This window comes from Tilletiaria anomala (assembly GCF_000711695.1).
Source record: "Tilletiaria anomala UBC 951 chromosome Unknown K437scaffold_8, whole genome shotgun sequence".
Taxonomy (NCBI): domain Eukaryota; kingdom Fungi; phylum Basidiomycota; class Exobasidiomycetes; order Georgefischeriales; family Tilletiariaceae; genus Tilletiaria; species Tilletiaria anomala.
This window is the reverse complement of record NW_013547014.1, coordinates 94,338-119,630: the sequence shown is the minus strand read 5'-3', so window position 1 is coordinate 119,630 and position 25,293 is coordinate 94,338. Positions and strand designations below refer to the sequence as shown.

At 57.1% G+C, this 25,293-nt stretch overlaps 9 protein-coding genes across 9 annotated transcripts; 4 read left to right on the top strand and 5 right to left on the bottom strand.

Moving 5' to 3' along the window:
* The first annotated feature begins 144 nt into the window (after window positions 1–144).
* On the top strand, window positions 145–3,631 carry K437DRAFT_254016 (RNB-domain-containing protein). The gene is made up of 3 exons (XM_013390000.1): window positions 145–802; window positions 885–3,403; window positions 3,485–3,631. The coding sequence occupies exons 1-3, from the start codon at window positions 276–278 to the stop codon at window positions 3,583–3,585; spliced, it is 3,147 nt and encodes a 1,048-aa protein (XP_013245454.1). The 5' UTR covers window positions 145–275; the 3' UTR covers window positions 3,586–3,631.
* K437DRAFT_289871 (t-SNARE) lies at window positions 3,594–5,204 on the bottom strand. Its single transcript, XM_013389999.1, has 4 exons — window positions 4,743–5,204; window positions 4,275–4,697; window positions 3,923–4,206; window positions 3,594–3,837 (listed from the first exon to the last, which is right to left on the bottom strand). Exons 1-4 carry the CDS (start codon window positions 5,184–5,186, stop codon window positions 3,720–3,722), a joined length of 1,269 nt encoding a protein of 422 aa, XP_013245453.1. The 5' UTR covers window positions 5,187–5,204; the 3' UTR covers window positions 3,594–3,719.
* A 210-nt stretch (window positions 5,205–5,414) lies between these two features.
* On the top strand, window positions 5,415–6,454 carry K437DRAFT_254014 (Triosephosphate isomerase). The gene has a single exon (XM_013389998.1). It carries the CDS (start codon window positions 5,585–5,587, stop codon window positions 6,407–6,409), a length of 825 nt encoding a protein of 274 aa, XP_013245452.1. The 5' UTR covers window positions 5,415–5,584; the 3' UTR covers window positions 6,410–6,454.
* Window positions 6,455–7,221: 767 nt separating this feature from the next.
* On the top strand, window positions 7,222–9,970 carry K437DRAFT_254013 (iron hydrogenase). The gene is made up of 2 exons (XM_013389997.1): window positions 7,222–7,418; window positions 7,502–9,970. Exons 1-2 carry the CDS (start codon window positions 7,398–7,400, stop codon window positions 9,881–9,883), a joined length of 2,403 nt encoding a protein of 800 aa, XP_013245451.1. The 5' UTR covers window positions 7,222–7,397; the 3' UTR covers window positions 9,884–9,970.
* K437DRAFT_272315 (uncharacterized protein) lies at window positions 9,802–13,174 on the bottom strand. Its single transcript, XM_013389996.1, has 4 exons — window positions 11,501–13,174; window positions 10,854–11,433; window positions 10,503–10,786; window positions 9,802–10,422 (listed from the first exon to the last, which is right to left on the bottom strand). The coding sequence occupies exons 1-4, from the start codon at window positions 12,950–12,952 to the stop codon at window positions 9,955–9,957; spliced, it is 2,784 nt and encodes a 927-aa protein (XP_013245450.1). The 5' UTR covers window positions 12,953–13,174; the 3' UTR covers window positions 9,802–9,954.
* An 835-nt stretch (window positions 13,175–14,009) lies between these two features.
* K437DRAFT_289868 (S-adenosyl-L-methionine-dependent methyltransferase) lies at window positions 14,010–15,163 on the bottom strand (the record flags this gene model as incomplete). The annotated part of the gene is made up of 4 exons (XM_013389995.1): window positions 14,010–14,525; window positions 14,612–14,826; window positions 14,910–14,991; window positions 15,092–15,163. 4 exons carry the CDS (start codon window positions 15,161–15,163, stop codon window positions 14,010–14,012), a joined length of 885 nt encoding a protein of 294 aa, XP_013245449.1.
* Window positions 15,164–15,846: 683 nt separating this feature from the next.
* On the top strand, window positions 15,847–18,919 carry K437DRAFT_254011 (MFS general substrate transporter). The gene is made up of 5 exons (XM_013389994.1): window positions 15,847–16,728; window positions 16,794–16,852; window positions 16,927–16,960; window positions 17,128–18,137; window positions 18,218–18,919. The coding sequence occupies exons 1-5, from the start codon at window positions 16,224–16,226 to the stop codon at window positions 18,800–18,802; spliced, it is 2,193 nt and encodes a 730-aa protein (XP_013245448.1). The 5' UTR covers window positions 15,847–16,223; the 3' UTR covers window positions 18,803–18,919.
* K437DRAFT_292900 (uncharacterized protein) lies at window positions 18,820–20,489 on the bottom strand. Its single transcript, XM_013389993.1, has 2 exons — window positions 19,816–20,489; window positions 18,820–19,721 (listed from the first exon to the last, which is right to left on the bottom strand). Exons 1-2 carry the CDS (start codon window positions 20,333–20,335, stop codon window positions 18,913–18,915), a joined length of 1,329 nt encoding a protein of 442 aa, XP_013245447.1. The 5' UTR covers window positions 20,336–20,489; the 3' UTR covers window positions 18,820–18,912.
* Window positions 20,490–23,214: 2,725 nt separating this feature from the next.
* K437DRAFT_217161 (uncharacterized protein) lies at window positions 23,215–23,867 on the bottom strand (the record flags this gene model as incomplete). Its single annotated transcript, XM_013389992.1, has 2 exons — window positions 23,215–23,355; window positions 23,460–23,867. Coding segments are annotated over 2 exons (549 nt in total), but the record flags the coding sequence as incomplete, so codon positions are not given.
* Between the last annotated feature and the right edge of the window lie 1,426 nt (window positions 23,868–25,293).

Genomic DNA, 25,293 nt, shown 5'->3' with positions numbered 1-25,293 from the left:
GGACTCGGAGGTCAAAAAGCTGATGAGAAGAACGTCTCTCTGCTGGGGGTGATTACATAATCAGAAAGTTCCCACATTTCTCTTCTCTGTATAATAAATAGTGCTGCTCGTCGCTGGGAGGAGCGATGCATGGATTGCAGATGCTAGCCTATGCATACTCCTTGATGGCACGGCACACAGGCAAGCCCAGGCGACTTCAGCTACAGCTACAGTAGCTAAGCTCTTTGGCCAGCAGAGCCAATCCCTGCGGCGTAAATTGCGCATCCAACGGCGCCATGACTGGCCGAATCAGCATCCTCAAGCGGCCCCTTCCGCCGTCTTCTCAGGGCGACGATGATGGCGGTTGCGGTGCTCGGCACCTCACCAAGTTCCAGCGCAAGACGGCCAAGGGAAAAGTCCTGCGCGTAGTGCGTGAACGCTACCTGCGCTCCGACCTGGGCTGCGGCCACCCCGCGTGCGCCAGTTGTGCCGGCCACCATGCCCAGCTGGCCGCGGCGGTGCGCTCCAGCGAGTCGCGCTCGCTTCCCCTTCTTCAGCCTGCCTCGCATGGGCATCGCCACCTCCTGATCGACACCAACGTCGTACTCCACCAGATTGACCTCCTCGAAGCGACCCTCAAGCCGTCCGCCGCATCTTCCAGCTCAAAAGCGCCCCGCGAGACACCCGCCATCACCTCCGTCATCCTCTTGCAGACCGTCCTCGACGAGGTGCGGCACCGCAGCTTGCCTCTGTTCAACCGTCTGCAGGCGCTGATCCGCGAACCGGAGCGCAACTACTGGGTCTACTGGAACGATTTTAGCGAGTGAGTCCCCCCTTGTGGATTCGCTGACTGGGGCTGTGTTGGCTACTCTAACTGACACACATTTTCGCGTATGCTTCGTAAGAGCAACGGCCATCGCACGGACGCCAGGCGAGTCGCCCAACGATACCAACGACCGCGCGATTCGGGCAGCAGCACAGTGGTACGCAGCTCACTTCCGGGCCCTCTCGCCACCTGCGGGGGTCATGCTTCTCTCGGACGATGCCGACAATGTTCGCAAGGCGAGGCAAGATGGCATCGATGCACTGAGCGTGCGCGAATACATCCAAGCATGGCCCGATAAAGCGCAGTCCGATCAGCTCTTCGACTTGCTCGCTGCGCGCTCAGCCTCCAACAGCGATGATACTGCTGCTGGGACCACTCCTCTGGAGAAGCATGCCGTCTTCTACCCCGACCTCCTTGATGCGGCTGAAGTCACGGCGGGGATTACATCAGGCGCGCTGCACTCGGGCTTCTTCAACGCCAGCCCATACAACTACCTCGAGGCAACCATCAAGATCCCCCGGTTTGATCACCCGGTCCTGCTTGTCGGGCGCCAGGCGATGAACCGCGCCGTCGACGGCGACATTGTTGCGATCGAGATCCTTCCCGAAAGCGAGTGGCGCGCAGCCGCCGATGCAGTGCTGGATGCAGACAAGGCGTTGCGAAACGACGATGCCGGCGATGCAGGTGACGGAGACGGTGAAGAGGGCGGCAATGACCAGCCATCCACAGGCCTTGACAACGACGAAGAGGCTGCGATCCAGAAGCGTGAGGAAGAAGAGGCGCGCAGGACAGCGCAGGCCAATGCCAAGGAACGCAGGCCGACCGGCCGCGTCGTCGGCATCGTCAAGCGCAACTGGCGGTCGTACGTTGCACACATTGATGCGTCCTCCGTGCATGGTGCAGTGATCACCGCGTCGATGGGCCAGACGTCGCTCTTTGCCACACCCGTCGATCGTAAGGTGCCGCGTGTGCGGATCCGGACTCGCCAGGCAAAATCACTACTGGGCCAGAAGATTCTCATCGCCATCGATGACTGGCTTCCCACAAGCCGGTATCCAGATGGCCATTTTGTGCGTGCGCTTGGCGCGACGGAAAGCAAGGAAGCTGAGCAGGAGTCGCTCCTCCTCGAGCACGGCGTATCGTACCGACCCTTCTCCCAAGCCATCCTTGACTGCCTGCCGCCTGAGGGCGACCAATGGAAAGTCCCGCCCAAGGAGCTAGGCGGCCCTCACTGGCGCGATCGCGTCGACCTGCGCGAGGAGAACATCTGCAGCATAGACCCGCCCGGGTGCCAGGACATCGACGATGCGCTCCACGCCAAGGAGCTGCCCAACGGCAACATCGAGGCGGGCGTGCACATTGCCGACGTTAGCTACTTTGTCAAGCCGCAGACGCCGATGGACGCTGAGGCGGCCAGTCGGAGCACAACCGTGTACCTGGTCGACAAGCGCATCGATATGCTCCCCGCGCTGCTCGGTACAAATCTGTGTTCGCTCCGGCCGCACGTTGAGCGGCTCGCGTTCAGTGTGATCTGGGAGCTGACGCCGGACGCGGCGGACATTGTCAGCGTGCGCTTCCACAAGAGCGTCATCGCGTCCAAGGCCGCGTTCACGTATGAGGAGGCTCAGAAGCGCAAGGATGACGTTACGCTCAACGACGCGATCACGCGCAGCATCCGCCTGCTCAACACGCTCGCCATCAAGCTCAAGCAGAAGCGCCACGATGCCGGTGCGCTCAACCTGGCCAGCCCCGAGGTGCGCATCCACCTCGACTCGCAGGAGACGACGGGGCCGATCGACGTGGAGCAAAAGGAGATGCGCGAGACGAACAGCCTCGTCGAGGAGTTCATGCTGCTCGCCAACATCAGCGTCGCACAGCGCAACTACCAGTCCTTCCCACAGACCACCGTCCTTCGCCGGCACGGTCAACCGCCGAGCACGAACTTTGAGGTGCTGGCAGACATTCTGCAAAAGAAGCGCGGCATGCATCTCGACGCGTCTTCGTCCAAAGCACTCGCCACCAGCCTCGACGCATGCGTCGATCCGCGCGAGCCGGCGTTCAATACGCTCGTGCGCATCATGGCAACGCGCTGCATGCTCTCTGCCGAGTACTTTTGCAGCGGCAGCGTCTCGCACGATGCTTTCGGGCATTACGGCCTCGCGTGCGGCATGTACACACACTTCACGTCGCCCATCCGTCGGTATGCCGACGTGCTCGCGCACCGCCAGCTGGCCGCGTGCATCAACTACAGCGGCCTGCACCCAAACCTGCACTCGAAGGAGTACGTTGAGGACGTGCTGCGCAATGCCAACCAGCGCCATCGCGCCGCGCAATTTGCTGGCAGGGCCAGCGTCGAGTTTTATGTCGGCCTCGCAATCGCGCGTAAGAACGAGCAGCACGGCGGCGGAAAACAGGTCGGCACGGGCCAGGTTGCGCTCAAGGAGGAGGCGTTCGTCATCCGCACCTTCAGGAACGGCGTCGCAGTCTTTGTCAATCGGTACGGCCTCGAAGGGCTCATCACGTTCGACAAGGACTGCGCGTTCGACGCGGAGAATTACCAAGTTACAATTCCGAAGGAAGTGTCGAAACTGAGCAAAGGTAAGAAGAGCAGCAAACCATGTACGCGAGGGCGACTCCAGTGCTACCTAAATTGACTGACACGCTTGTGCGTTTCGTCAGATATCACGATCGGCGTCTTTGACAAATGCATGGTAGAGCTGGGAGTCGAAAAGGATCGCAACACGCAGCGCGGTAAAGTCAAGATGGCGCTTCTGGTATAATAAAAGTGCACGAATAAAGTAGACTAGCACCGCGCATTGCCTCGCATCGCAATAGCATTCAATTGCGACGCAGCCAGGAGACACGTTTCACGTGAGATTGGTTAGGTACTGATCCTGCCACAATGAAGGAAGGCTCAGGCTCGACGACTTGCTGAGCGCCAGAAAGGCTTGATGATGATGATGGCGAGGAGCAGTGCAATGCACAAAATGAGGAAGAGAATGCACTGCACTCGTCCTGTCCGTCGTTGATATCTGCGAGCGAAAGCGAGGGTTTGTCAGTTCGTGCGGGCCATGCCAAGGAGAGATCTCTCTCGTGTCACAAGGTTGATCGCCTGACCTTTGCGCAGTGTTCAGCTCCTCCACCGCTGCATGCATGTGCTTGCCCATGTTCTCGATATTGAAATCGATGCGATCGACCATCGTCCCTTGCTCGATGACGAGCGCGCTAAGGTCCTGGAACAGCTCTGCAAGCTCTGCGATTGACTTCGCGATCTGCGTGACCTCGCGATCGCGCTGTTGGATGTTGGCCTCTTCCTGGTCCTTGCCGGACGCCAGCTCCTGTTCTTCGAGCAAAAGTAGGGACTCGGGTTGGCCGCCGGATGGCTTGAGCTGCTGATAGGACTGCGGGGGGGGGGGAGAAGGGCGGATGAGCCAGACCATCCAGGAGGAGGCATGCAAGAACGACTGACCAGCTCCATGTCCTCCCGAACTGCGATCTCGCTGTCTCGATGCAAGACACCATTTTTGCTCAGCATTCCACTGGCTGCAGCCAGATCTCTCCCTCGGACTTCCATGCCTTTGAGCCGCTGTAAGTAGACGCTTTGCTTCTTGCGAAAGATGCCGCTCAGGTCCTGAACTTTTGTCGCTAGCGCCGTCTGCACATTCTGTGCCAGGACGATCTGCCGGTTCGTCAGCTGCGGTGTCGATGAAGGTCCCCTTGTCTTGGAGGACTGATGTTGCTGCCGCTTTGTATGTTGGGCCAAGGATGAGATGAGCCGGCTGCATTTGCGGAATTCGCGCGTGATCTCCGTTGTCAGATTCTCGATCTCTTGCTCTTCCTTGGACCGATCGGTGAACGCGGGGAGGAGGTGCTTGGCATGAAGCTTGTCCAGCTGGGCTATTTTCGGACGTATTGAGGAGGCGAGTATGCTATCGACCTCATCTGAGATGTCGACCCATTTCGGCGGCAAAGCCGACAAGTCTATCGAGGTGTGGGTCGGTGCTGGAGGGTAGGACGATCCATCTGGATCCGCAGCGCCATTTAGGAGCCCAGCTCGGACGTCTTCTTCTGCATCATGTCGCAAGTCGCCATTCGAGTCAAAGTACGACCCTTGTCGGCGCTTGCCCTTGAGATCCGAAGAGGATGAAAAGTACGCCCCCCCGTCGTCCTCGCTGTAAGCGCCGCTGGTGGGTACGCGGGAGCGCGGTACGGAGTCTCGATAAGACTGAAAGAGAAGCGTCCGCGAGCGCGTGGTGCCCAGGTAGGCCTGCCTTGGTAACGGGGAAGTGCCTGTGCTGAGGCTGCTACTGCCGGCCGCTATGGCGCCGGAAGGTCCTGCGCCGCGGTGGTCGCTCAGCGGCGTTGAGGAGCGGGTCGACATGGCTGGGATGGCGCGCCGCTGGTACCCAAGGGTAGCAAATGCGAAGTTGCCGTCGTTGCTGCTCTGTGCACAAGCTCAGCTCAACTTGATTTGCAATGGCATCAAAGGAAGGTACTACTCCCGTGTGAAGATGATCCGCTATGCAATACGAACATGCCGTTGGTGCACCGTGGCCTGTGGGCGGCGCACAAGCCAACTGCTGGAGAGAGTTCCGTACTCTCCTCTTTCGAGCTGCAATTTGTTCACGCTGCTTCCAAAGCATCACATATCGCCCGTCAAGCAACGCAATGTGAAGGTCAGAATTATGCCTATCACTCTCGATGCGGCGCACGCAACAGCTGAAACAAGGCGGTCCAAGTCAATCACCGCACGGCCTGGTCCACGGGCAGGCAGCCAACATGGCCACTTCCGCCCCATCACCTCATCGACTCGTTGGCGTCTCGACCAAGATGTACTTTGACCTCGCCAAAACAGCACAGTACACATCTCAGGTCCTCTCGCACTTGCAGCACTTTCTGCCGAAGCTTCATCAATCAACAGACGTCTTCCTCATCCCAGACTTTCTCAGCATCATCCCTTGTCGCCAGGCGATCGAGGAGTTCAACAAAACCGCCAGCCCGCCGGTCCCGCTCATCCTTGGCGCGCAAAACACGCATTACCAAGATGCCGGTGCGTTCACGGGCGAAGTGTCTCCCTTGCAGCTCAGTCAGGCAGGTGTCAAGATCGTCGAGATCGGGCATGCGGAGCGGCGGCGCTACTTTGGCGAGACGGACGCTTGGGTCGTGTTGAAGGCGAAGGCGGCCCTGCGGAACGGGATGACGCCCTTGATCTGCATCGGCGAGCAAAAGAAGGAGGGCGGTGTGGAGAACGCAGTGGAGGAATGCTGGCAACAGGTTTCAGGCGTGTTTGACGACGCAGACGTGCTGAAGGACAGCAAGAGCAAAGAGATCGTACTCGCGTTCGAGCCAGTCTGGGCGATCGGCGCCTCGGAGCCTGCGCCGGCAGAGCACGTTGTGGCCGTGACAAAGGCGCTGCGGCAAAGGTGCCAGGCGGCCAAAGGGTTCGAAGGTAGTGTCCGCATCCTGTACGGCGGAAGCGCGGGTCCTGGCTTGTTCGACAAGCTCAAGGACGGCGTCGATGGGCTCTTCCTCGGGCGTTTCGCGCATGACCCCGAGAGATTCGCCAAGACGGTCGTAGAAGTCGGCGGAGGGTTCGGGGTCTGATGCCAACATGTCGATTTATAGACTCCGCAGTAGAATAGATGAGGGCTACCCTATTTGCAGATTATGATACAGATGACAACCCCCACAAGAAAAGCCATCAGAAGCATGGATGAGGGGGGCCACAGCTGTCGGCCAAGCAGCACGCTACTGTCGCTTTCTGTGTAAGCAGACTCCCAACGTTCATGAAGAGTCCAACCTGGCGAGGTCTCGATGCCAAACGGTGGGCCAGATAACAATCATCGCTGGAAAGCATGAAATACACAGTCAGTATTTGTCAGCCCAACCGTTCTAGCACGATGCCCGATCCTGGGACATGCCGGGATTGGGCATCGCCATATCGCTCCATGGATACCAGAGACCCCAGGAAGTATCGAGGAAGGAGTACATGTGAATACATCCTGGCCTCCGATCTGCCATTAGTGACATACGGAAGAAGAACGTTCTTTGAACATAGCACCTCAGTGGCAATTGATGGACGAGCAGTTAGAGCGAGCCAAGTAGAGTTTGCATTCTCGTTCGGGATTCCCGGGATCCCGCGGGAGAGTCCAACCCTAACTCCCCCCAAATCCTTCTCCTCCCCAAAAAAACCCATTTCTTTGGCCAACTCCCGCTGGCCAAAGTGCGGGACTCGGGCAGGATTCCCGCGAAATTCCATTCTCGCACGAGAACTGCAATGGATGTGTTGCTGAGTTCTTGAAAAGTAGGGTTACCGTGTCCGCCTTATCACCGGCGCGGAGAAGCACAATAACCTGTCTCCAAAATTTTGGGATGACCCCCGCCACCATCATCCCCATCTTCCCTCCAGACGCCGATGGATGAGGTTGATTGGATCCACTCACGGACCATTGCTAGACACTTACGGTGCAAAAATCAGAGCCGCAGAGGCTAGGCTCGGATACTTCCAAGTCTACCAGTCCCAGCGCGTTTCAAGAGCCGCCAACGGTAAACGGATGTGCTCACTGTTGTGTGTCGGGGACGCGCAGTGGCAATGGTATTCTCTGGAGCATTGGTGAGTCCCCTAGACCTGTTCAAACTCGACCCGTCAATCCTTGGTATGAGCTGTGGGCTCTGACACAACTATATTTCCGGCAGACGCTCACAGACCTCAACGACTATCTGGGCCCCTCGCAAGCATGCATCAAACCCGTGGAAATCAACTCCCTCCCCATTCAGCTCGCCAGTGACAATGGCGACGCCGAGACAACCGCTGGCGCAAGCGGGCGCGCCGCGACAGAGATCTCCATCGACCACGATGGTTCGTACTACGAGGGGCAGCCCCTGCCTGAATTCGCCGGCGCTGCTTCATCTTTAACCGCTCAGCCGAGGGCACGAACGAAGCTGGAAGCAGCGCAAATATCTCTCAACGATTGCCTCGCGTGCAGCGGTTGCGTCACCAGCGCCGAAAGTGTGCTGATCACCATGCAGAGCCACGAAGAGATGCGCAGGGCTGTCGTGGAGCAGCTTGGACTTGAACAACAGGCAGAGATAGTTTCAAAGTCCTCGGGTGCCATGGCGGCAGCAGCAGAAGGGGTGGAGGGGAGGACTCTGCGCGTGGCAAGCATCTCGCCCCAATCACTTTCCTCGCTGGCAGCCAAGTTGCAGTACACCCTGCACTCTACCGTCCCACTGTACCTCATCCTCCTTCGTATTCGCCATTTCCTCGCTCAGCGCTTCGGCTTCCATCACATCTACGACACGACGTTCGCTCGTCATGTCGCGCTGCGTGAGCACACTGCCGAGTTTATCGAGCGCCGACGCGAAGAGAGACGGCGACGGCAGCGGAAGGGCCTAGATCATGGTGGAATAGGAGAAGACGACTTTGTCCCTCAAAAACTTGGGTCGCGGCTCAGCAGTGTCGGCAACGTGGTTGAGCCACATAAAGGGCTCCCCATGCTCGCCAGCGCATGCCCTGGCTGGATCTGCTACGCCGAAAAGACACATGGCGAGCTCCTGCCTTTTATCTCCACCACCAAGTCGCCGCAGCAGGTTGCCGGCATCTTGGCCAAGCGCTACCTCCTCCCCCTCTCCAACCGTACTGCAGCAAAGGAAGCACCCTTCCAGCGCGTATACCACGTCACCGTCATGCCGTGCTATGACAAGAAACTGGAGGCTTCGAGGCAAGACTTTGTGGACGAAGTAACGGGCTGGAAAGAGGTCGACTGCGTTCTCACCACGGGTGAGCTGGAGAAGTTAATGGAAGAGGAGGGATTCGATCTGTCTCAGGTGCTGGAAGAAGAGGAGGATATGCTGCAGCAGGAGCTTGCAATCGGCGCAAATGCAGGGATTAAGACCGAGCTCGTCAACACCCTTCGTACAAATGGAGGCCATGTCAAATATGGCCTGTTGCAGAATGGCCACAGTGCAGTACAAAGCGAGTCCGATGCGACGGATTCATCTGCACTCGCTCTGCCATCAGGAATCGAACACGATGGAAGCAGCAGCGGAAGCTACCTCTTCTGCCTGATCCAAGCAGTCGCGCTTGAGTGGCTACAAGAGCATCGATTGCATCGCGCTGGAGCTGTACCGCAGCTTTTCATCTCGACGATTCGCTCGGCCGACTATATCGAATTCATCTTACGTGCACCGTCCACCTCGATCGAGAACGACGCGCAGCAGGAAGCGGGCGAGATCCTCTTCAAAGGCGCCTACTGCTACGGCTTCCGCAACCTGCAGAACCTCGTACGCAAGCTGCACAAGCAAACTGGCACACGAAGCGCGCGTGGCGCTGCAGCTAAAAGTATCAACGGTGTAGGCGTCAGCGCGATCAGCCTTGGCGGCAGCGGCAGCGCAGACAAAGGAGGCGTCGGCATGCGTGCAAGGATTGCTGCGCACGGGCGTGCTGGGGCTGGAATGGTCAGAAGAGGAGCAAGAGGGTCAGCGCCAGGGTCAGGAACAGCCAGTCCGCTGGAAAGTGACGGTGAACGAGGCTACGACTACATCGAGGTGATGGCTTGCCCGTCCGGCTGTGTCAATGGCGGCGGGCAGCTGCGGCCTCCTCTCGGGGACACGACGAATGCCCATGCCAACGGCAGCGGCAACGGCACACTCAACGGGCTCGATGCATCTGCCACAGGCCAAGCCGACCCCGAGGGATACGTCGAAGGCGGCTGGGCAAATACATCCAACGGTACTGAGAGTTTCGACGAGCTGCGCATGCAAGGCTGGCAAGGCACGTCGAAGGAATGGGTCGCGAACGTAGAGAATGCATACTGGTCTTCCTTCTCTTCCCTAGACCATTCAGACAAGGCGAAAGCGTCAACTGGCATCGCTCCGAAAGCAAGAGCACAGATCGCTTTCGACAACATCATCGCTGAGAGTGGCACGGTGGTGCCCACAATGCACCTCGACGACATCGCAGATAAAGTTGTGCAGGAAATTCAAGAAACCAGCTTAATACCGCGCGAAAAGCTGCTGCGTACACAATACAGAGCACTTCCTACTGAAGAGACGAATGGTCTGGCGGTACAATGGTGATTGAGCCCCCGCATCTTCATTTCCACAGCGTCCATGCTTTGGCTTCGTGTAACATAGCAACCTTATTACATTTAGTACTCCAACTCGACGTCTTTTTCTGCAGCAGGAATGCTGTCGAGGTCTTGGTAGCTGCGCTTGCCATGTGACGCTCTCGGGTCAAGCGGGCCAGATGGCAGCGGTTCGGGAGCTGGTCCATCGTAGCGAGGGCCTCTACGATCGCGTTCGCGATCACGGGGCTTGCCGCCCAACCTCGCGCCCAGACTTCCACCGGCGCTGGCGCCGCCTCCTCCGCCCCGCCGCGCGCGCTTGCCTGGCGGAGGGCCGGCACCCATCATCCGGTCCATCATCGACCTGTCAAAGGGCATCTGGCCGCCCATCATCTGCGCCATCATGGCCATCATCTCTGGAGGCGACATGTTGCTGAGATTGAATGGTGCGCCGCCGGCATTGTAACCTGCGCCGTTCGCGCCTTCCTGGCGGTTGTTCTGTCCTGGCATCGGTCGGCAGGGGTCGAACACATAGTTGTTGAAAAAGGTGGCCTGTGTTACCAGTGATGCCGGGTGCAGCACAATCAGTGAAGTTCTTCTGTAGCGTGAAAGAAAAACGAGACGTCTCTCACTTTCTCTATTCTCGGTGCTGCCAAATCCTCAAGGAACTTTTTATGCTTGTTTCTGATATGCTTCTGGACGAAGCCAGGCGCGACGAAACGTTTACTGCAAGGCGCACCATCAACTTGAACCATGCAGCGATGCTTGTCCTTGTCCTCTTGCTTGATGTACGGAGCCGCGATCTCGGTCATTTCCTTCTCGATCGTCTTGCCACCGAGTTCTTCCAGATCGAGCGTCTCAGGCTTGAGAAGCATGTCAATGCGAGTGTCGACATTTTTACACCAAGCATCGGTGCCTGTAGAAAGCAAGGCAAGCATCAGTACGTCTGTGGCACCGAGGTTCATCTGTGCCAAGCAGCTCACCAGCGGCGGTACTCGTAGGTTCATGTGCAGGCTCAACTGGTGCCCTCCTGACTGAGATGGGCGAGCGCCTGATGAGCTCTTCGGGGAAATCTCGTATCAGGCCAGAGTAATAGTCGGTGTGATACACCTGACGCAGAGCGTCGAGGTGAAGATCCAGGTGTTTCTTGAGTATGTCGCGCACTCGTTCCAGCTCGTCGCCTTTCGCTGTGACCTCGGCGTCATCAGGTACGGCAGCTACTGCTTCGGAGAGCGGCAAGCCCAGCTCGCTGCACCTCTCCTCAATCAGTGCAGTGGCGCTCTGCGACAGCGACGCAGGCAGCTCAATAGCGATGTCATCTGCTGTGACGCGCCGCCCATTGCTTTCGCTTTCGCCGTCTGCATCGTGGGACTGAGCAGCTGTGTCAAGTGAAGGAGCGAAGACCTCGTCGCGATCTTCCGCTTCCAGCTTGGCGATGAGTGCTTTGGCCTGTTGTAGGTCGTGTTTGAGGCGACGGGCGGAGCCCGCCACCTCGGGTGCCATCTGGACGCGTGACATCCCTGCTCGGTCGCTAAATGTAACATTGAGCGTGAGGCCTGCGATCTGCGAACCGACCGGGGTCAGAGTCAGGAGAAACGTTCGAAGTCCAGTCGTTGCTCTATATACTAACCTTCTCCTCATTCATTGCTTCCTTGATAGGCTTTAAATCTGTCCCCTCATCGAACACAGCATAGCCCATTCTGGTCCATCTCTTGCCCTCTCGCGGATCGCTGACGGCGAGATATCTAAACGCCTTGCCTGCGTGTTTTCGAAAGCGTTCTTCCAGCTCTATCCTCTCCATCTCCGGCGAAATGTTCTGCACGAGCAGCTGCAGCGGATTCGGCGGAATGAGTTCGTCACGCCCTTGATCCTTCTCTTCTCCGAAGCGAGTTGTAATGCGGAAGGGCTTCTGTGCTGTGCTGTTACCTCGACGCCGACCCTCCACCCCTGCTTGTCCCTTTGCTTGACCTGATGCGGAGGTGTTATGGTCATTTGCCTCCAATCCCGGCTCAACTTTAGCCTCTGTCCTCGCAGAATCCTTTTGCTCATCGCAAGCTTCGGCGGTTTCCTTATCATCCGCCTCTTTGCCATCTGCAGCTTTGGCCTCCTTTTCGCCGTCAGCTGTCGAGTCGAGTTTTGCTTTAGGCTCGTGTGCGGGTGTCGAGGAAGGCTCCTTCTTGGCCTGCTTCAAATCGAAGCAAACCTTGTCCAGTCGACCCTCTTTAAGCTCTGCAATCCATTTCTCCTTTCTGCCTTCCCTTCCGGCCTTCTTCCATGCGAGACGCTGCTTGGCGTGCTCCTCGGCAGGGCTGTACCGCTCGATGAACCACTTATCTTCCTTTCTTGTCTCGAAGAACTTCCACATCTGGCGCTTCTGCACTTGTGCCCGGTATGACTGGTAATCCTGGCCGAGATCGCCGGTCGGCTCGGAAGTCTTGCCGCTAGACTTGTGATATTGCACGTAGGCCCTAAACGGCATGAGGTGGTCGGATTGCAGCGGATCCGGCCGAGTCGAGGCCGAAAGAGGGCGGCCTGAAGCATCCGCTTGAGCGGGGCCTGCCATAGGCCCAACCTCGACTCCGCCAGCGCCTCCCAGGGGCTGAGGTGCGCCATACGCGCTGCGAGGATCTCCACGAGGATGGTCTCTCGCATACGGATCCACATCTCCCGGAACCATGCCTTCGATCCGTTGACGAAGATCATATCGATCATCTCTCGGGACGGCACCAGCGGATGCGCGGCGAGCATAGTACTCCTCCCACTCCTTTTCTCGGTAGTACGCCTCCCATTCTTCTCTGTACCGCCCCCCTCTTGCTCTGTCCCGGTCTTCGTATCCATACTCATACCACGGGTCCCGTGGAAGACCAGCTGAGGAAGGAATACCATAGTGGTCTGATGCCCCTCCGTACCAGTCAGCTGAGCCGTAGTAATCGTAGTCGTAATCTGGGGCGGGACCAGCGCCGGGAGATCGTGGCCGCTTGGAGCCGGATGCTGTCGAGGCTGGGCCGCCATCTCTACCCAGCAGCGCCCTCGAATCGTCGTGGAGATCCCTGGCGGCGTGATGCTCATGAGAGCGCGACATGGTGGCTGCTCGTCTGCTTGAAGCAGAAGGGCCACCAAGGGTACGCTCCAGCAACCTGTCACAAGCGAGTCTGGTGACTTCAAGCGCAAGCAGCCGACCACCGCCGACAAATGCGCGAGCGTGGGTGAGTTCGGACGAAAAAAGGCAGTAGCCTAGGTATCTCCACACCTTCGAAGTCAGAGCCGTTGTAGCGTAGAAGTGTTGCGGCCAGCTCAGAGTCGCATGTATGAACGAATGGTGCATATAAACGGCAAGAAGAATTGCGTTGACCTCGCGGCTCACCCTTGGGAGGCAACCACGGAGACATTGAAACGCGTTGTAGATGCGACGGACCAATCAAACCAAAGGCGCGTTTTACAGGGTTTGTGTTTCGCGCACATCACGCATTACGTGTTCAACTACCAACACCATTCGTTCATTTATCATCTGAACATCTGTCAGGCTTAGCAGGACCATCATCGAAGCATTGTCCTCGAGAGAGCTACCGACTGCTCGCATCTCTTCCGTCGCGCCACGCAAAACACCAATTCACGGAGGAGGATAAAGTAGCTTGCAGAAAGTAATGCTCAGCAACAGCTGTCCGCGTCGCATGTGCTCTAACTTCGTGTCTGGCGAGTATGGCTGATTGTACGATGTGCAACGTGTAACTTGCCGCATTTGAGCCCGCCCATAGACACGCTTGCCCAAGTGGCAAGATTAAACGAAAGTCCTTGATTTTTGAGCCTCGGTGGCTATATCATACCATGAGGGCCTGATTGCTGCGCGGGAACTGATCGTGCGTATCATTGAGCTCATCATGCTGGTTCCCGTACCCTTGCCTTCAATTTGAAGACCCTCTTTCTGTAACACGATTGGCTTTGTTCACGAGCTCATATTCGCGCACAGAAGCAATGGCTCAGCTGGTAGGCCAGAGTGCACCTGCAGATCCAGCGTAGAGTCTATATTGTAAAGGGTCAAGCCAAGAGTCTGCAACTGTGAATGCGAATCCGACGACGGTCTTTCCGTAGGATCATTTCTTCCATCATTTTAGGATGAGCTTCATACAATGCTATAGATATCAATGAGCAATCGCCCTCACACGGAGACGAACATATGGAGCGGTCCATTGCCCACTGCTGGCATCGAACCAGGTTGATTCAAAATTTTCCTCGCCGCCCTTGTCACTTGCCTCAGACGTAGCAGCATCGACCAGCTCCTTCTCTACAGCAGCAACGACTTGCTCGCGCTCTACATCCGACTTCAACGCGTTCAAGAACGGCCCTGCGAACGTCCTGAGCCAACCCCTGATCCCGGATCTCTCCGGTAATGGTGTAGGTCGCACGACGAGCGCGGCGTGCTCAACCTGGAATCCTGCCGATTCGAGCACCGCGGTGTATTCTTTGACGGTGGGGAAATACCATGGATCGACTTTGGATGGATCCACACCGCGCTGCGCGAGGTGCCGACGCAGAAGACTTCGCACAGCGCTGACGTTGCCGGCTCCGCCCATCTCGAGAGCAAGCACGCCGCCTTTCTTGATTGCAGAGCGCATACCGGTTGCCACGCGGGAAGGAGATCTATTCATCCAGTGCAGCTGGTGCACCGTACACCATCAAGCCTCGATATATCAGCCGTCCATCTGATATGCCGAGAGGCTTGTAGATTTTAATGATCACTTACTGCTGCACTGCTGAAGACTTTGTCAAAAGTTGCCTGTTTACCATGCTCTTCGAGCCAAGCTTGGAGTTCGTGGCAATCAACTACCTCAAAAGAAAAATTTGACGAAGGCTCGTGCCCTCGAGCTTTGGAGATCATGTCCTCAGATGCATCCACGCCCAACACGGTGCCTGTCTTCGACGCTAGCGTTGCGACCTTCACAGTCAATTCACCGCTGCCTGGAACCACGGTTGAGCCATCGGAGTTGGCAGGAGGTGAAATTCAGTGTTGTGCAACGACCTTAAGCACAGAGAGAACGCACCACAGCCAACATCAAGAATGGCATCACCAGGCTCAGCACCAAGCAGCTGCAAGACTGGTGCAGTGTTATCGTCCGAATAGACCTGTCAGTGGGGGGTAAATAAGACGGAGCACTTGCAATGTGGTCATCCTGATCTGTGTACCAATGACCTCCGCATGGTAGGATACAACCATACGACTCACGAACGAGGCGTTTTCACGGTACAGCTCGGCATCGTCCGATCTGTGATAAACTTCGACGGAGGCTGGTGACATCTTCGTCGTATATACGCCACTTAATCGAATCACAAACGCAGGAATGCGACGGCACCGCGAAATGTGTGAGTGCCTTCCTGTGGTGCAGTTTGTCGCCAACTCTGTTCAAGCTGACCCTTGTCGTGGTCCCGTCGGGCTGGGTACCAGGTTCCGCCCAAGCGGATCAAGTACATGATCTCATTGCTTTATATTATGCTGTTGGCAGGCCAACGGGTTCATACTATGATAGGAAAGCAAGACTAAGGGAGGGTGGTGACTCGAGAGTCGGAACCGGAGAAAACGGAGTAGAAAATTGGTGGACTCTAGCTTGTGTATGCCGCGCTAGTCTCCGTATGCGGTAGAGAGCCATTGTGGGATTTCCCCCGATTTTCGTTTCAGATCAACCGAAAACTTTCTTCGGTGCTCCTCGGCTTTTGTCGGCCGAAGCAGCAGAAATTAGCCCCAAAGGTGGAATCCGAAGCCGCCGCGTCTAAATACCAGGGAGAGCTTGTTTCTGCTGGCTCCCCTACTGCGCGGAAAACCCCTGAGATCTTTGTAGTTTTCGCCAGCGGCTTGATGCGGCTTTAATAATTTTCGTCACTCCCCACGCTGATGACAGGAACTACAACGCGTTGAGGTCGTCGACATGCACTTAAACGCGTACGAGTCATTCTGTTCGGCAGTACGGTGCTCGCTCGTTTGCTTTCATATATATAGACGAAGGGAGGTCGATAGCGAGCAGAGCCCACTGACATAGTACAATATCCAGCAAGAGCCATGACTTGAGAACGACGCACGGACTGACGCTCTGACCACACCGAGCCAGGTCTGAATAGCAAGCGTCTCAACGATGCCTTCATCGGTGGCAGCAAGCCCAGCGGGCACGGAACCGCTGCAGGGGCAACGCAGACACAATACCCAAGACAGCAGTATCAACTCGGAAGGGCCTTTGGAACACCAAATGCAAGAACAGGCGCAAGAACGGACCACAGGCGACAGCGATCATCTGGCTGTCGCCTTGCGAGAAGCGGCTCATGCAGTGGAGCCAGCCGCCCCAGCAACCCCGGGTGCATCATCTACAATGTTCCCTCTTGACGCGAACAAGGGAGACTATGCGAGAAAAATCAACCCTGACGCATGTCATGCCTCTTCATCAACCACGGCAGGTGTTCCCGCCGTGCCATTGGACATCGAGCACCAACCTCTTCCAGACGGCAACGACCCGCGTCTTTGGTCGCCGGCCAGGAAGTTTCTCATGGTCGTCATGCTCAGCGCCGGCTCGTGGATACCAGCGTCAGCTGCCAACATCATCTTTCCAGCACTCGCATCCGTCGAAGCCGATCTTCGAACGAACCCGTCTGTCTTGGCACTCAGTGTGTCCATCTTCATCCTCGTCCAAGGTGGTGGAAGTATGACATTTGTACCGATCAGCGAGCTGTACGGCAGGAAATGGATCTACCTATCCTGTCTCCTTGCTTTCACGCTGGCGCAAGTCGGGGCCGGGCGCGCAAATAGCATTGGGCAGTTTATTGCTATGCGCGTCATTGGTGGCTACGCAAGCAGCCCTCTGTTGACCATGGCAGCAGGTGAGGGCTTTATTCTTTCGCTTGCCAAACACGTCCACAGAGCTCATGATCTTTACGATATGCAGGCACCATTGCAGACATGTACGAGGTCGAATCACGCGGCCGAGTTCTCGGTCTTTACTATGTTCGTGTCTCAACAGCTAGGGTGAAAGCAACAGAGCACAAAGTTGACCGTCTAATCTTATCGACTATCTGCAGTGCGCACCTCTTTTAGGCCCGAGCATGGGAGCACGTAAGTATTCTCAAGAACTGAAAAGTTTGAGCAAACAGCTGATGAACACATTTCCCTGGACTGCCGTGCCTTTCCGTGCACCCGAGAAGTCTGTGGGTATAACGGATGTGGCGTTAGATGCACCTCATAAGCGCAAGACTGACAACGTCTCATCTCTCTCCATGCAGTGGGCGGTGCATTGACGTCTGCCGGGAGCTGGCGAATCACATTCTATTTCCTTGCAGCCTGCGGTAGTGCGATTTTGCTATGCTACATCCTCTTCTTCCGAGAGACCTTCCGAAAGGAGCGAAGTCTTGTTTGGCAGAAAGCACACAAGCGTGCCATTGTGGAAGCTATGGCTCTGGATGCAAAGGGAGCATCGCAAAACGGTGAGGTTCAACGACAAATACCCAGCAGACGGACATACACTATCCGGCAGCTATGGCCGATCGAAGGGTGCAGAGACGTTGGCAAAAAGAATGGGACATTACATCCGATCTCAAGCGGTACAAGGAGCGACGAAAAGCCGTTTGATTCACCGATCTACTTAATCAGTAGTGCACATCCACGATCACACCCAGCGACGCGCAAACTTGGCACACAACTGGGCGCCGTCTGGTCCGGCGGGCCGAAGGTGCACGTCGATGCGGGAGTGGGGCTGAGGCCACTTGAAGAGCACCAACAACTGCAAAATGAATCGTCTTTGCCAGCGCATCATGACGAGTATGATCACGGCTATGGACACCATGAGTACCACGGCCATACGGCGGGTATCAGCAGCTGCAGCTGCAACGACCTGCATGCAGCATTCACAACGGAAGGGCTGCTGAATGTGCACCAAAATGAGCTGTCCAAAGTAGTCGAGAACAGCCAGACAAAAATGCCACCACTCGCGCATGTCCGCAGCGCGCCAGGCGCTGTGACCTTTTCCGCTCTTACGAAGGCGACGTCGGGTGAGATTACCGGGCGACTGAAGCGTAGCACGACCAAGAATTCTGCCATATCCATCTCTGGCAGCGCGGTTAACAGTTTAGATCGCATCATCACAACCGATGGAAAGGAGATCAAAGTCAGGGTTCACGCCAGCGATGTCAATCCGCTCCTGCCGATGTTTGGAATCATCCAGCAGCCACACAATTTCCTGACCCTGACTTTCTCAGGGCTAACCTTTGGCTCTCAATACAGTCTGTCTTTCGCTGTGAGTGCCACAACTGGAGGCATGTCGCACCAGGACTGAGCGCTCACCTGTCAATTGCCTCAAACCATAATATTGGACAGGCATCGCGGACGTTCGGAGCGGCGCCTTATCATTTCGAGCCGATCAAGGTCGGCCTTGTCCTATTCAGCCTGGGTGCCGGCGGGATGATCGGCAGCATCTGCGGGGGGCGCCTGAGCGACCGCAACTTGATGCGCAAGCGATGTGCGACGGGACATCCGGCACCGGCGGAAGAGCGCCTGATGGCGGTGCGGCTCCTGTGCATCTTGACACCTCTGATGTTTGTTGCGTACGCCTGGCTCGTCGACAAAAAAGTGAACGTCGCCGGCCCCGTCATCGTCCTCTTCTTCCTGGGTTTTGTGCAGTTCGGCGCTTACTCTTCCGTGCTGAGCTACCTCGTCGATGCGAACAAGGGCCGTGCTGCTGCCGCGGTCAGCACCAACTCGGTGTACCGCGGCGCGTTCGCATGCGTAGCGAGTCAGATCGCAGGACCGCTGCAGGATCGGATGGGTGACGGCTGGTTCAATACTGGTTGGGCGGTTGTGCTGGCACTTGCACAGGCTATGCTCTTCCTGGTCGCATATAGAGGTAACGCTTGGAGGACAAAGGCTGCCGCCCGAAAGGCTGAAGCCGAGCAAAAGGCTTGATTTGGGATTTTAGACGAAGCAAGTGAACGAACTTTGCTGCAGTGCAGCAATGATTTAGGATATACAATACCAAGCTGGGTCATAGTGCATTATAGATAATTGCAACATCACTAGAACGTGACTACCTTTCGGGAGCCTGCGCCTGCTTTGGTTGGGGCAGAAGCGGGTCGACGCACCCCTAGTACTGCGTTTCCAATTCCAGGCCTATTTGGAGCAGTCTCGACATCAGCCTCCGCCACTCGCTTGCGCTTAGAACCTTTCTTTTTGCTCTTGCCGCCGTTTGCCTCGGCCTCATGCGCAATTTCCTTCTCTACCTCCTGCTTCCTGCGTGCCAGCGCGTGGAAATCGTCTTCGTCGGCGCCCAAAGCAATGGATCCTGCCTCCTTCGTGCTCGAGATCAACGTGACAGCTGCCGTGCCGCCCGCGTGACCTTCGCGCCTCAACGCGCAGTCCTTCGCGAGATGCTCGACGGAGCTGCAGAGGACGCAGCAGCCTCCATTCGGGTAAACTCCTCGGCCTTTATTTTGTGGACAGGTGGAGGCGAGATGACCTTGCTTCGAGCAGACAAAGCACGTCGCAAAGGGCAGCGCTGAGCCAACCCTCGGTGGTGGGCGACGACATGAGGAGAGGGTGTGCGCTTGCGAGCCGCAGCGGAAACACAACCCGACGGCTTGCGCGCCAGTCATGGCAGCCTTTGCAGACTTGAGCTCATCCCCTCCGTCGGTAAGAACCCGAATCCCATCATCTTCTTGTATGGACACAGCATCTAAAGCCTGCGCCTCGGCATTGAACCGATTCGGGCAGTCTTTCGCTGCATGCCCTGCGCCGCGACACGCAAAGCAGCGTGTCTTGGCTTCTCGCTCGGCGGCGCGCTTTTCGCGACGAACTTCATTCCTTGAATCCTTGACTTGACGTCGCTCTGCAGAGCAAAACGTGGAGACGAGTATGGGAGCAGCGTCAGTGGCTGTAAAGGCCTCGCGATGGGAGTGCGCATCTTAGCTTCAACAACCCACCACGTTCCATCTTCTTCCAAGGGTTTTCTGAGGTTGTTTCCGGTACCTCTGTTCCACATGACGATACACCGGTATCGATTTTTCTCCTCTTCATCTCTCGTGGTCCTCCTGCGTTACTGCCGCCGCTCATCGATTTGCTATTTCCCATGCCATCTTTTCCTCCCCGAGCGCCGTTGGCAGCATTCATCATCTGATCAAGCGCTTTGGCCTGCTTAAGCAATTCAGTACGCTTTTCGTTGCTCTTGGCCTTTTTCGCCTTGAGCTTGAGCAGCTTGCTCCGTTTGTAGAGCTTTGTAGGATCTTGGTCTTGTGCGGAGGAGGAGGCAGAGGCTGACGATGCGTTGGGAGGCGCAGGTTGTGCTATTTTAGCTGCACCGGCGGCGCTAGCAGTAGAGAGCGTTTCACTGGCAGCAGTGGTGTCGGGCTCGTTGTCACTCTGCTTCTGCTTTGCATCACCAAAGTGATCGGAGGCTGGAAGCGCGCTAGGCTTGCGCGAATCCAGTTTGGTGTAGCGCGTCATGGTAGTCGTTTGAGTCGGGAGCTGGCAGCAGGACCTGTGTAAAGCACATCCGATTCGGCGAGATGTCCGTTGGGAAGCTTTCTGTGACCTTTGAATGCGACGATCCCGTCTTGCTGATTAGATCCACTGACAATTCAAATGATGCCGATGGTCATCGTTGTCATTGCGACGCCTCCTCACCTCATATACATCGTGATCAGTGCTGCCGATCTCAAAAAAATTGTGCATAGGAAGGAAGACGAGTCAAAATCGGTGCAACCCTCACTTCGGTGCAATCCGTATGGCTCAATCCTCCCTCTCTTCCCAATTCCACCAGATGTCCAGTGGAGGTCTTCCCTCGAATACCACCGGTTCTGACACGACGTCGGGATGGTTTACGCTCGCCTGGCTCGCGAGGTAGACAAAACCATATCACTCTCTCGAAGCCCCGCAGGTTGCTAGGCGACTATTTGCAAAGTTTATTCCAAGTCTGCTCCTGTCTGATTCTTGTATACTAGTCGAGCAGCCCAGTACCTGACCTGCTCGTATTGATCGAGCTGGTCACATGAGCGCGGCGGCCTGCGGTGCTGCGCTCGTATTGACTGTGTTCCCACAATGGACTAGGTAGGTTCAGCCGATCAATTTTGCTCGAAAGGGAAATAAAGGAATTGGGAGCTAGCTATCAGATCCACGTATGCCTCCTGCCGCCTGCGTCCCACATTGTGGAGATGGCCTTGGCAAAGCCACACAGATGTGTAGTGGTGGGCGACACGTGTAACCTGGCGTGAACATGTGGGGACACTAGGCAAAGTCGGGCAGTAAATAGTGAGTCTGCACTCAATTCGGCACGAATGGAACGCGAATCGGCCGAGATACGGCGCGCCTCAACTTAACCCGTGATACAAGCTTTGTCTAATACATTTCCATCAAGCTGTCCAAGGTCGTCGTCGTCGGACCTCCTCTTCCAACCCGTCATCCTCTTCCTCCTCTTCCTCTTCCATAAACGTTCCAAGGTTCTCATTGGGAGCGCGCACGAGGCTACTCCCAGCTTTCAAATGCAAGCGTCCGCTGCCATGTGGCTTTCCCAGGATGTTGTACGGCGAAGAGTGCACGGAAGAAGTGGCTGGTGACGTGTCAGGTGTCTGTTGGCCTCGCTGTTGGCGAGCACCCTCGTCCTCATTTCCAGAATCGTCCTCTTCCTCCTCCTCTTCATCTTCAGGAGTTGGAGACAGAGTCGGGCGCATGCTCGAGACGCCGAGGCCAATGCCGAGCAATGGCCGATGATTGTCACATTCCTCTTCATCAGGCGCTATAGCATCGAGGTCGTCCTCATCCGAGTCATACTCAGCCTGGACCAAGCCGGTCCGAGATTGATTTGCGCCATGAGCATCGATGGTAGCCTGGTCGTCGTCAACCTCACCGTCTTCCAGCTGCTCTTGCTCCTTTTTGTTGTCATTCCCGTCTTTTTCGTCTTGGCTGCGCTCAAAGCCGTCGTGGTCTGAGCCATCGCCGCCGTCTTCTTCGGCAGCGCTCTGCTCCTTGGCAGCCGCAACTTCTAAATCTTCGTTGACGTTTTCTTCAAAGATCTCGCCGGGCTGCTTGTAGTACAGGTCCTCCAAGCTCATATGCGCCTGCAGACTCACTGGCCGGTGCGAAAAGCCGTCGACAGCATCCAAGTCGCCCAAGAAAGAGTCAGAAGCTACGACAGAGAAACCGGGAGACACAAGAGGCGAGGGCGGAAGGTCCTTGAAATTGCTCGAGTGGGGCTGCGCTGCGCGTTCTTCGTGTGGAGACGAAGGGTCATTGGGTTCGGTCTGGTATGCAGAGAAAGACTTGACCGAGCTGACCGAACCAAAGCGGCCGTTCTGGTTGAATAAAGATAGTGAAGGTGAATGTTGAGCAGAAGCCACATCAGGGGTACTTTGCGGCGACAACACACTGTTCTGCTCTTGTTGATCCGCGGGGGCCTCCTGGACAAAGATGCTATGGTCGAGGATCTGAGATGGCGTGCGCGAGACGTCCGAAAGAGTAAAGCAACCCACCGCTGCTGCTTCATCATCCCCCGTGTTGATCAGGTCACTTTGCCCATCCCTCGTACTGCCATTAGATGTTTGACGAGCACAGTTGTCAGGCATCTCATCGCCGCTTTGTTTAGGAGTGTGTTCCATGCCTTGAGGGCCGGCCCAGACACGCTTCGACATGGGACGGAGAGAAGCTGCGGTGAGCTCTTTGAATGAGGACGGGCCTCCAACAGATCCGTCTTCACTCCCACGAGCCACAGATTCATCCGCGCTGACCGCCGAGATGGAACGCGCCGACGCTGGGGCCGGCACTTCGGACGCGGATGCGGAGTTTTCCAGCGCCTCGAGCGCCTCAGGTTGTTCACTGGGCTCGGATGAGTGGCCATTGGCTTGTTCGGAAGCGTACACTCTGGAAGCGTGCGCAGCACTAATGGCAGCCGCGTTCTCCGGCATAGGTGGCGGCTCGAGGCCTTGGCGTTGGCCCTTGGGCTTGCCAGAACTGAAAGGGTTCCACAACTGGCTCTCCCTTCTTGACTGCGGGACAGAGGAGGTCTGCGACTGCGCAATACCCGGAGCGCGCTGGCCATCGAACGAAAGCGCGCGACCCAGACTCAAAAAGTCATCTGCGTCGATTTCAGTCCCCGTGTCGCTGGCTTCCACGTCTGTCGCTGCTTCAGCGCTGTTCTTCCTACCGCCGCCGCCGAACAGCTTGGTGATGCGGGCCTTGCTGCGGCCAAGCGAGCGCGTGCGCTCCGCTCTGCCCGGGTGCTCGTGTGCATTGTAGAACCCCTGCGAGCTGGCTACACTGCGGCTGCTTATCGATACGTGGTCCGCGATGGAGCTTTCGTCGAGAATGTCGCGCGCGCCTTTGGCAGTCATGTCGATGCCTGTCTGCGCTAAGATGCGATGCGCGTCAAGGTGGCCGCGGACGGTGACCATGCGGTGCGTGAAGGAGCACTGCAGGCCGGGACCGAGAATGAACTCGCCCCCAAGAAGCTTGAGGTCTCCAGGGGAGCCGATCTGCATATTGAAGAGGCCCTTCTGCGAAGTTCAAAAAAGTGAGTTGAGATATACGGACGTCAGCCATGAGCGCCAAGGGGATCAGCAAGCGGCGCTTTACTCACTTTGATGGCCGTAAAAGTGGCCTTGGTCATACCGTGCTTTATATAGTCAGGCACGGCGCACTCAGGACCGGGGTCGTTGGTGCGCATCGTCATGCCGAGGGACTTGTACACGTTGCGCTCAGGGTCCGCATACAGCGGGAATGGAACGCCGAGTACCGCTTTGAAAGACGTGATAACCTGCCAGCTGCCTTGACCGATGATGACGATGTCCAGGCCGGCGCGCTTGAGTGGGGCTAGGTCGATGTGCTTGAGTGACTGAGCGAACTGCTGGCAGAAGGGGCACCACCAGTGGCGCAAGAAGAAGACGAGCGCGCGCTGCTGCTTGAAGAGGTCGCCAAACTTGATGCCTGTGCCGCGGTCATTGAAGATGATGTGGTTGCTTGCTTCGAACAGCTGCAGCACAGTTGGCGGCTTGATCGCGTAGCTCCCGCTCGGGTTGCTGCTGCTGCCTCCGCTATCTGCGGGTGAAAGGGCCGAGGTGGCAGCTGACAACAAGTAGGCGGACGATATGGTCTGCTGCAAGCCCGGACAGGCGATCGACTGGCGGTTGACGCGCTTGGCAAAGGCGACCTTCTCAATGCTTGCGTCTCTCACTGCGCGATTGGATGGCGAGGAGGACCTCCTGCCTTTGACAGCGGCTGCAGCCGTCGCGCCAAAGAAGCTCTGTCTGCGCCGACTCTTGCCGACGCTCTTGTTGCTCACCGCATCCGCATCCTGGCACTCCATATCAACGCCGACGCCATCATGAGAGCTCCTCGACACGGTAGTCGCCAATTCGGCGATGCTGGAATTGCCGCCCTGCAGCCTGCGAGAGAAGCGCTTAGAGAAGCCGGGGGCTTTGGCATCGGCTTTGAGCTGGGCTTGCTCCTCGGCGAGGTGATCCGTCCTCTCGCGCCTACGCTGGCGCTCGGGCGCCCAGTCGAGCTTTTTGCCATCGATGACCCGCATTCCATCTGCGTATGCGTTGAACTCTGCTGCAGTGGTAGTAGTAGCAGCAGCACCTGCAGCTTCAGCGGCGGAGCGGGAGGAGCTGTTGTCGTCGGGGCCGATGACGGGGGAGATGCCGGGAGCGCTGATGACAAAGTTCTCGCCTTCGATCATGAATGTCTCGCGCTCGTCGAGCTGCCTGTTGTACAGCGGCCTGCCGAGCGACATGAACGCGTGCACTGGCAGGTTGTTACTTTGGCGCGACAGGGTGCCCGTTGCAGCAGCAGAGGAGGGATGGTCTATACTCATCTGCGGGTCTATCGAGCGGAAAGCCGTGGAGCGCAGAGACCCGCTTGCGCTTGCGCTCGCCGGTAGCGCGGGGGAGAACTGCGCATGCGAGTGGACATGCGGCAGCGAGGCCGAGCTGTGCAGGTTGCCCACGGAAAAGATGGCCGATCGGGCGACGGCGGCATGTTGTTCGGATGCTGCTGTTGCTGGTGTCGACTCGTCGGCGGGGAGGTTCGTTTGCCACGACCAGCTGCTCTTTGGCTCGATGATCGTGTCGTTTGAAGCAGCACTCCCTCTTCGCCCTCGCACAGCGTGTGCTTCGCCTGCAGTAACGGCGGCGCTCGATCGCTCCGCCCCCGCTCCATTCTCGCCCTCTGCACCTCTGTTTTCTGCGCTGTCTTCCATAGCAGCAGCAGCAGGGATGAGGCATAAATTCGGCAGCGGCACCGCAGCAGCTGCAGTGCCGACCCACAGCGCGCGCGTCGAGCGCGGAACATGTCGCGGTGACTTGGGCGGCGGCATCGGCGGAGGAGGCGAGGGTAGGCGCTCGACATCCGCATGCGAATCTGCGGCTTTATGAGTAAATTTGTCCTCCTGTTCTGCCCGCCCGCAGCCCAGA

Bases quoted from the DNA above. Each gene is read 5' to 3' on its own strand.
- K437DRAFT_254016 (XM_013390000.1), top strand. From the start codon at position 276: ATGACTGGCCGAATCAGCATCCTCAAGCGGCCCCTTCCGCCGTCTTCT. The intron at 803-884 runs GTGAGTCCCCCC...ATGCTTCGTAAG, and splicing joins TACTGGAACGATTTTAGCGA to AGCAACGGCCATCGCACGGA. The intron at 3,404-3,484 runs GTAAGAAGAGCA...GCGTTTCGTCAG, and splicing joins AGTGTCGAAACTGAGCAAAG to ATATCACGATCGGCGTCTTT.
- K437DRAFT_289871 (XM_013389999.1), bottom strand. From the start codon at position 5,186: ATGTCGACCCGCTCCTCAACGCCGCTGAGCGACCACCGCGGCGCAGGA. The intron at 4,698-4,742 runs GTCGATAGCATA...AAAATAGCCCAG, and splicing joins GGGTCGACATCTCAGATGAG to CTGGACAAGCTTCATGCCAA. The intron at 3,838-3,922 runs GTCAGGCGATCA...TTTCGCTCGCAG, and splicing joins GAGCTGAACACTGCGCAAAG to ATATCAACGACGGACAGGAC.
- K437DRAFT_254014 (XM_013389998.1), top strand. From the start codon at position 5,585: ATGGCCACTTCCGCCCCATCACCTCATCGACTCGTTGGCGTCTCGACC.
- K437DRAFT_254013 (XM_013389997.1), top strand. From the start codon at position 7,398: ATGGTATTCTCTGGAGCATTG. The intron at 7,419-7,501 runs GTGAGTCCCCTA...TATTTCCGGCAG, and splicing joins TGGTATTCTCTGGAGCATTG to ACGCTCACAGACCTCAACGA.
- K437DRAFT_272315 (XM_013389996.1), bottom strand. From the start codon at position 12,952: ATGTCGCGCTCTCATGAGCATCACGCCGCCAGGGATCTCCACGACGAT. The intron at 11,434-11,500 runs GTTAGTATATAG...GTCGGTTCGCAG, and splicing joins AAGCAATGAATGAGGAGAAG to ATCGCAGGCCTCACGCTCAA. The intron at 10,787-10,853 runs GTGAGCTGCTTG...TGCTTTCTACAG, and splicing joins ACCTACGAGTACCGCCGCTG to GCACCGATGCTTGGTGTAAA.
- K437DRAFT_254011 (XM_013389994.1), top strand. From the start codon at position 16,224: ATGTTCCCTCTTGACGCGAACAAGGGAGACTATGCGAGAAAAATCAAC. The intron at 16,853-16,926 runs GTTCGTGTCTCA...GACTATCTGCAG, and splicing joins GAGTTCTCGGTCTTTACTAT to TGCGCACCTCTTTTAGGCCC. The intron at 16,961-17,127 runs GTAAGTATTCTC...CTCTCCATGCAG, and splicing joins AGGCCCGAGCATGGGAGCAC to TGGGCGGTGCATTGACGTCT.
- K437DRAFT_292900 (XM_013389993.1), bottom strand. From the start codon at position 20,335: ATGACGCGCTACACCAAACTGGATTCGCGCAAGCCTAGCGCGCTTCCA. The intron at 19,722-19,815 runs GTGGGTTGTTGA...TTTGCTCTGCAG, and splicing joins TTGGAAGAAGATGGAACGTG to AGCGACGTCAAGTCAAGGAT.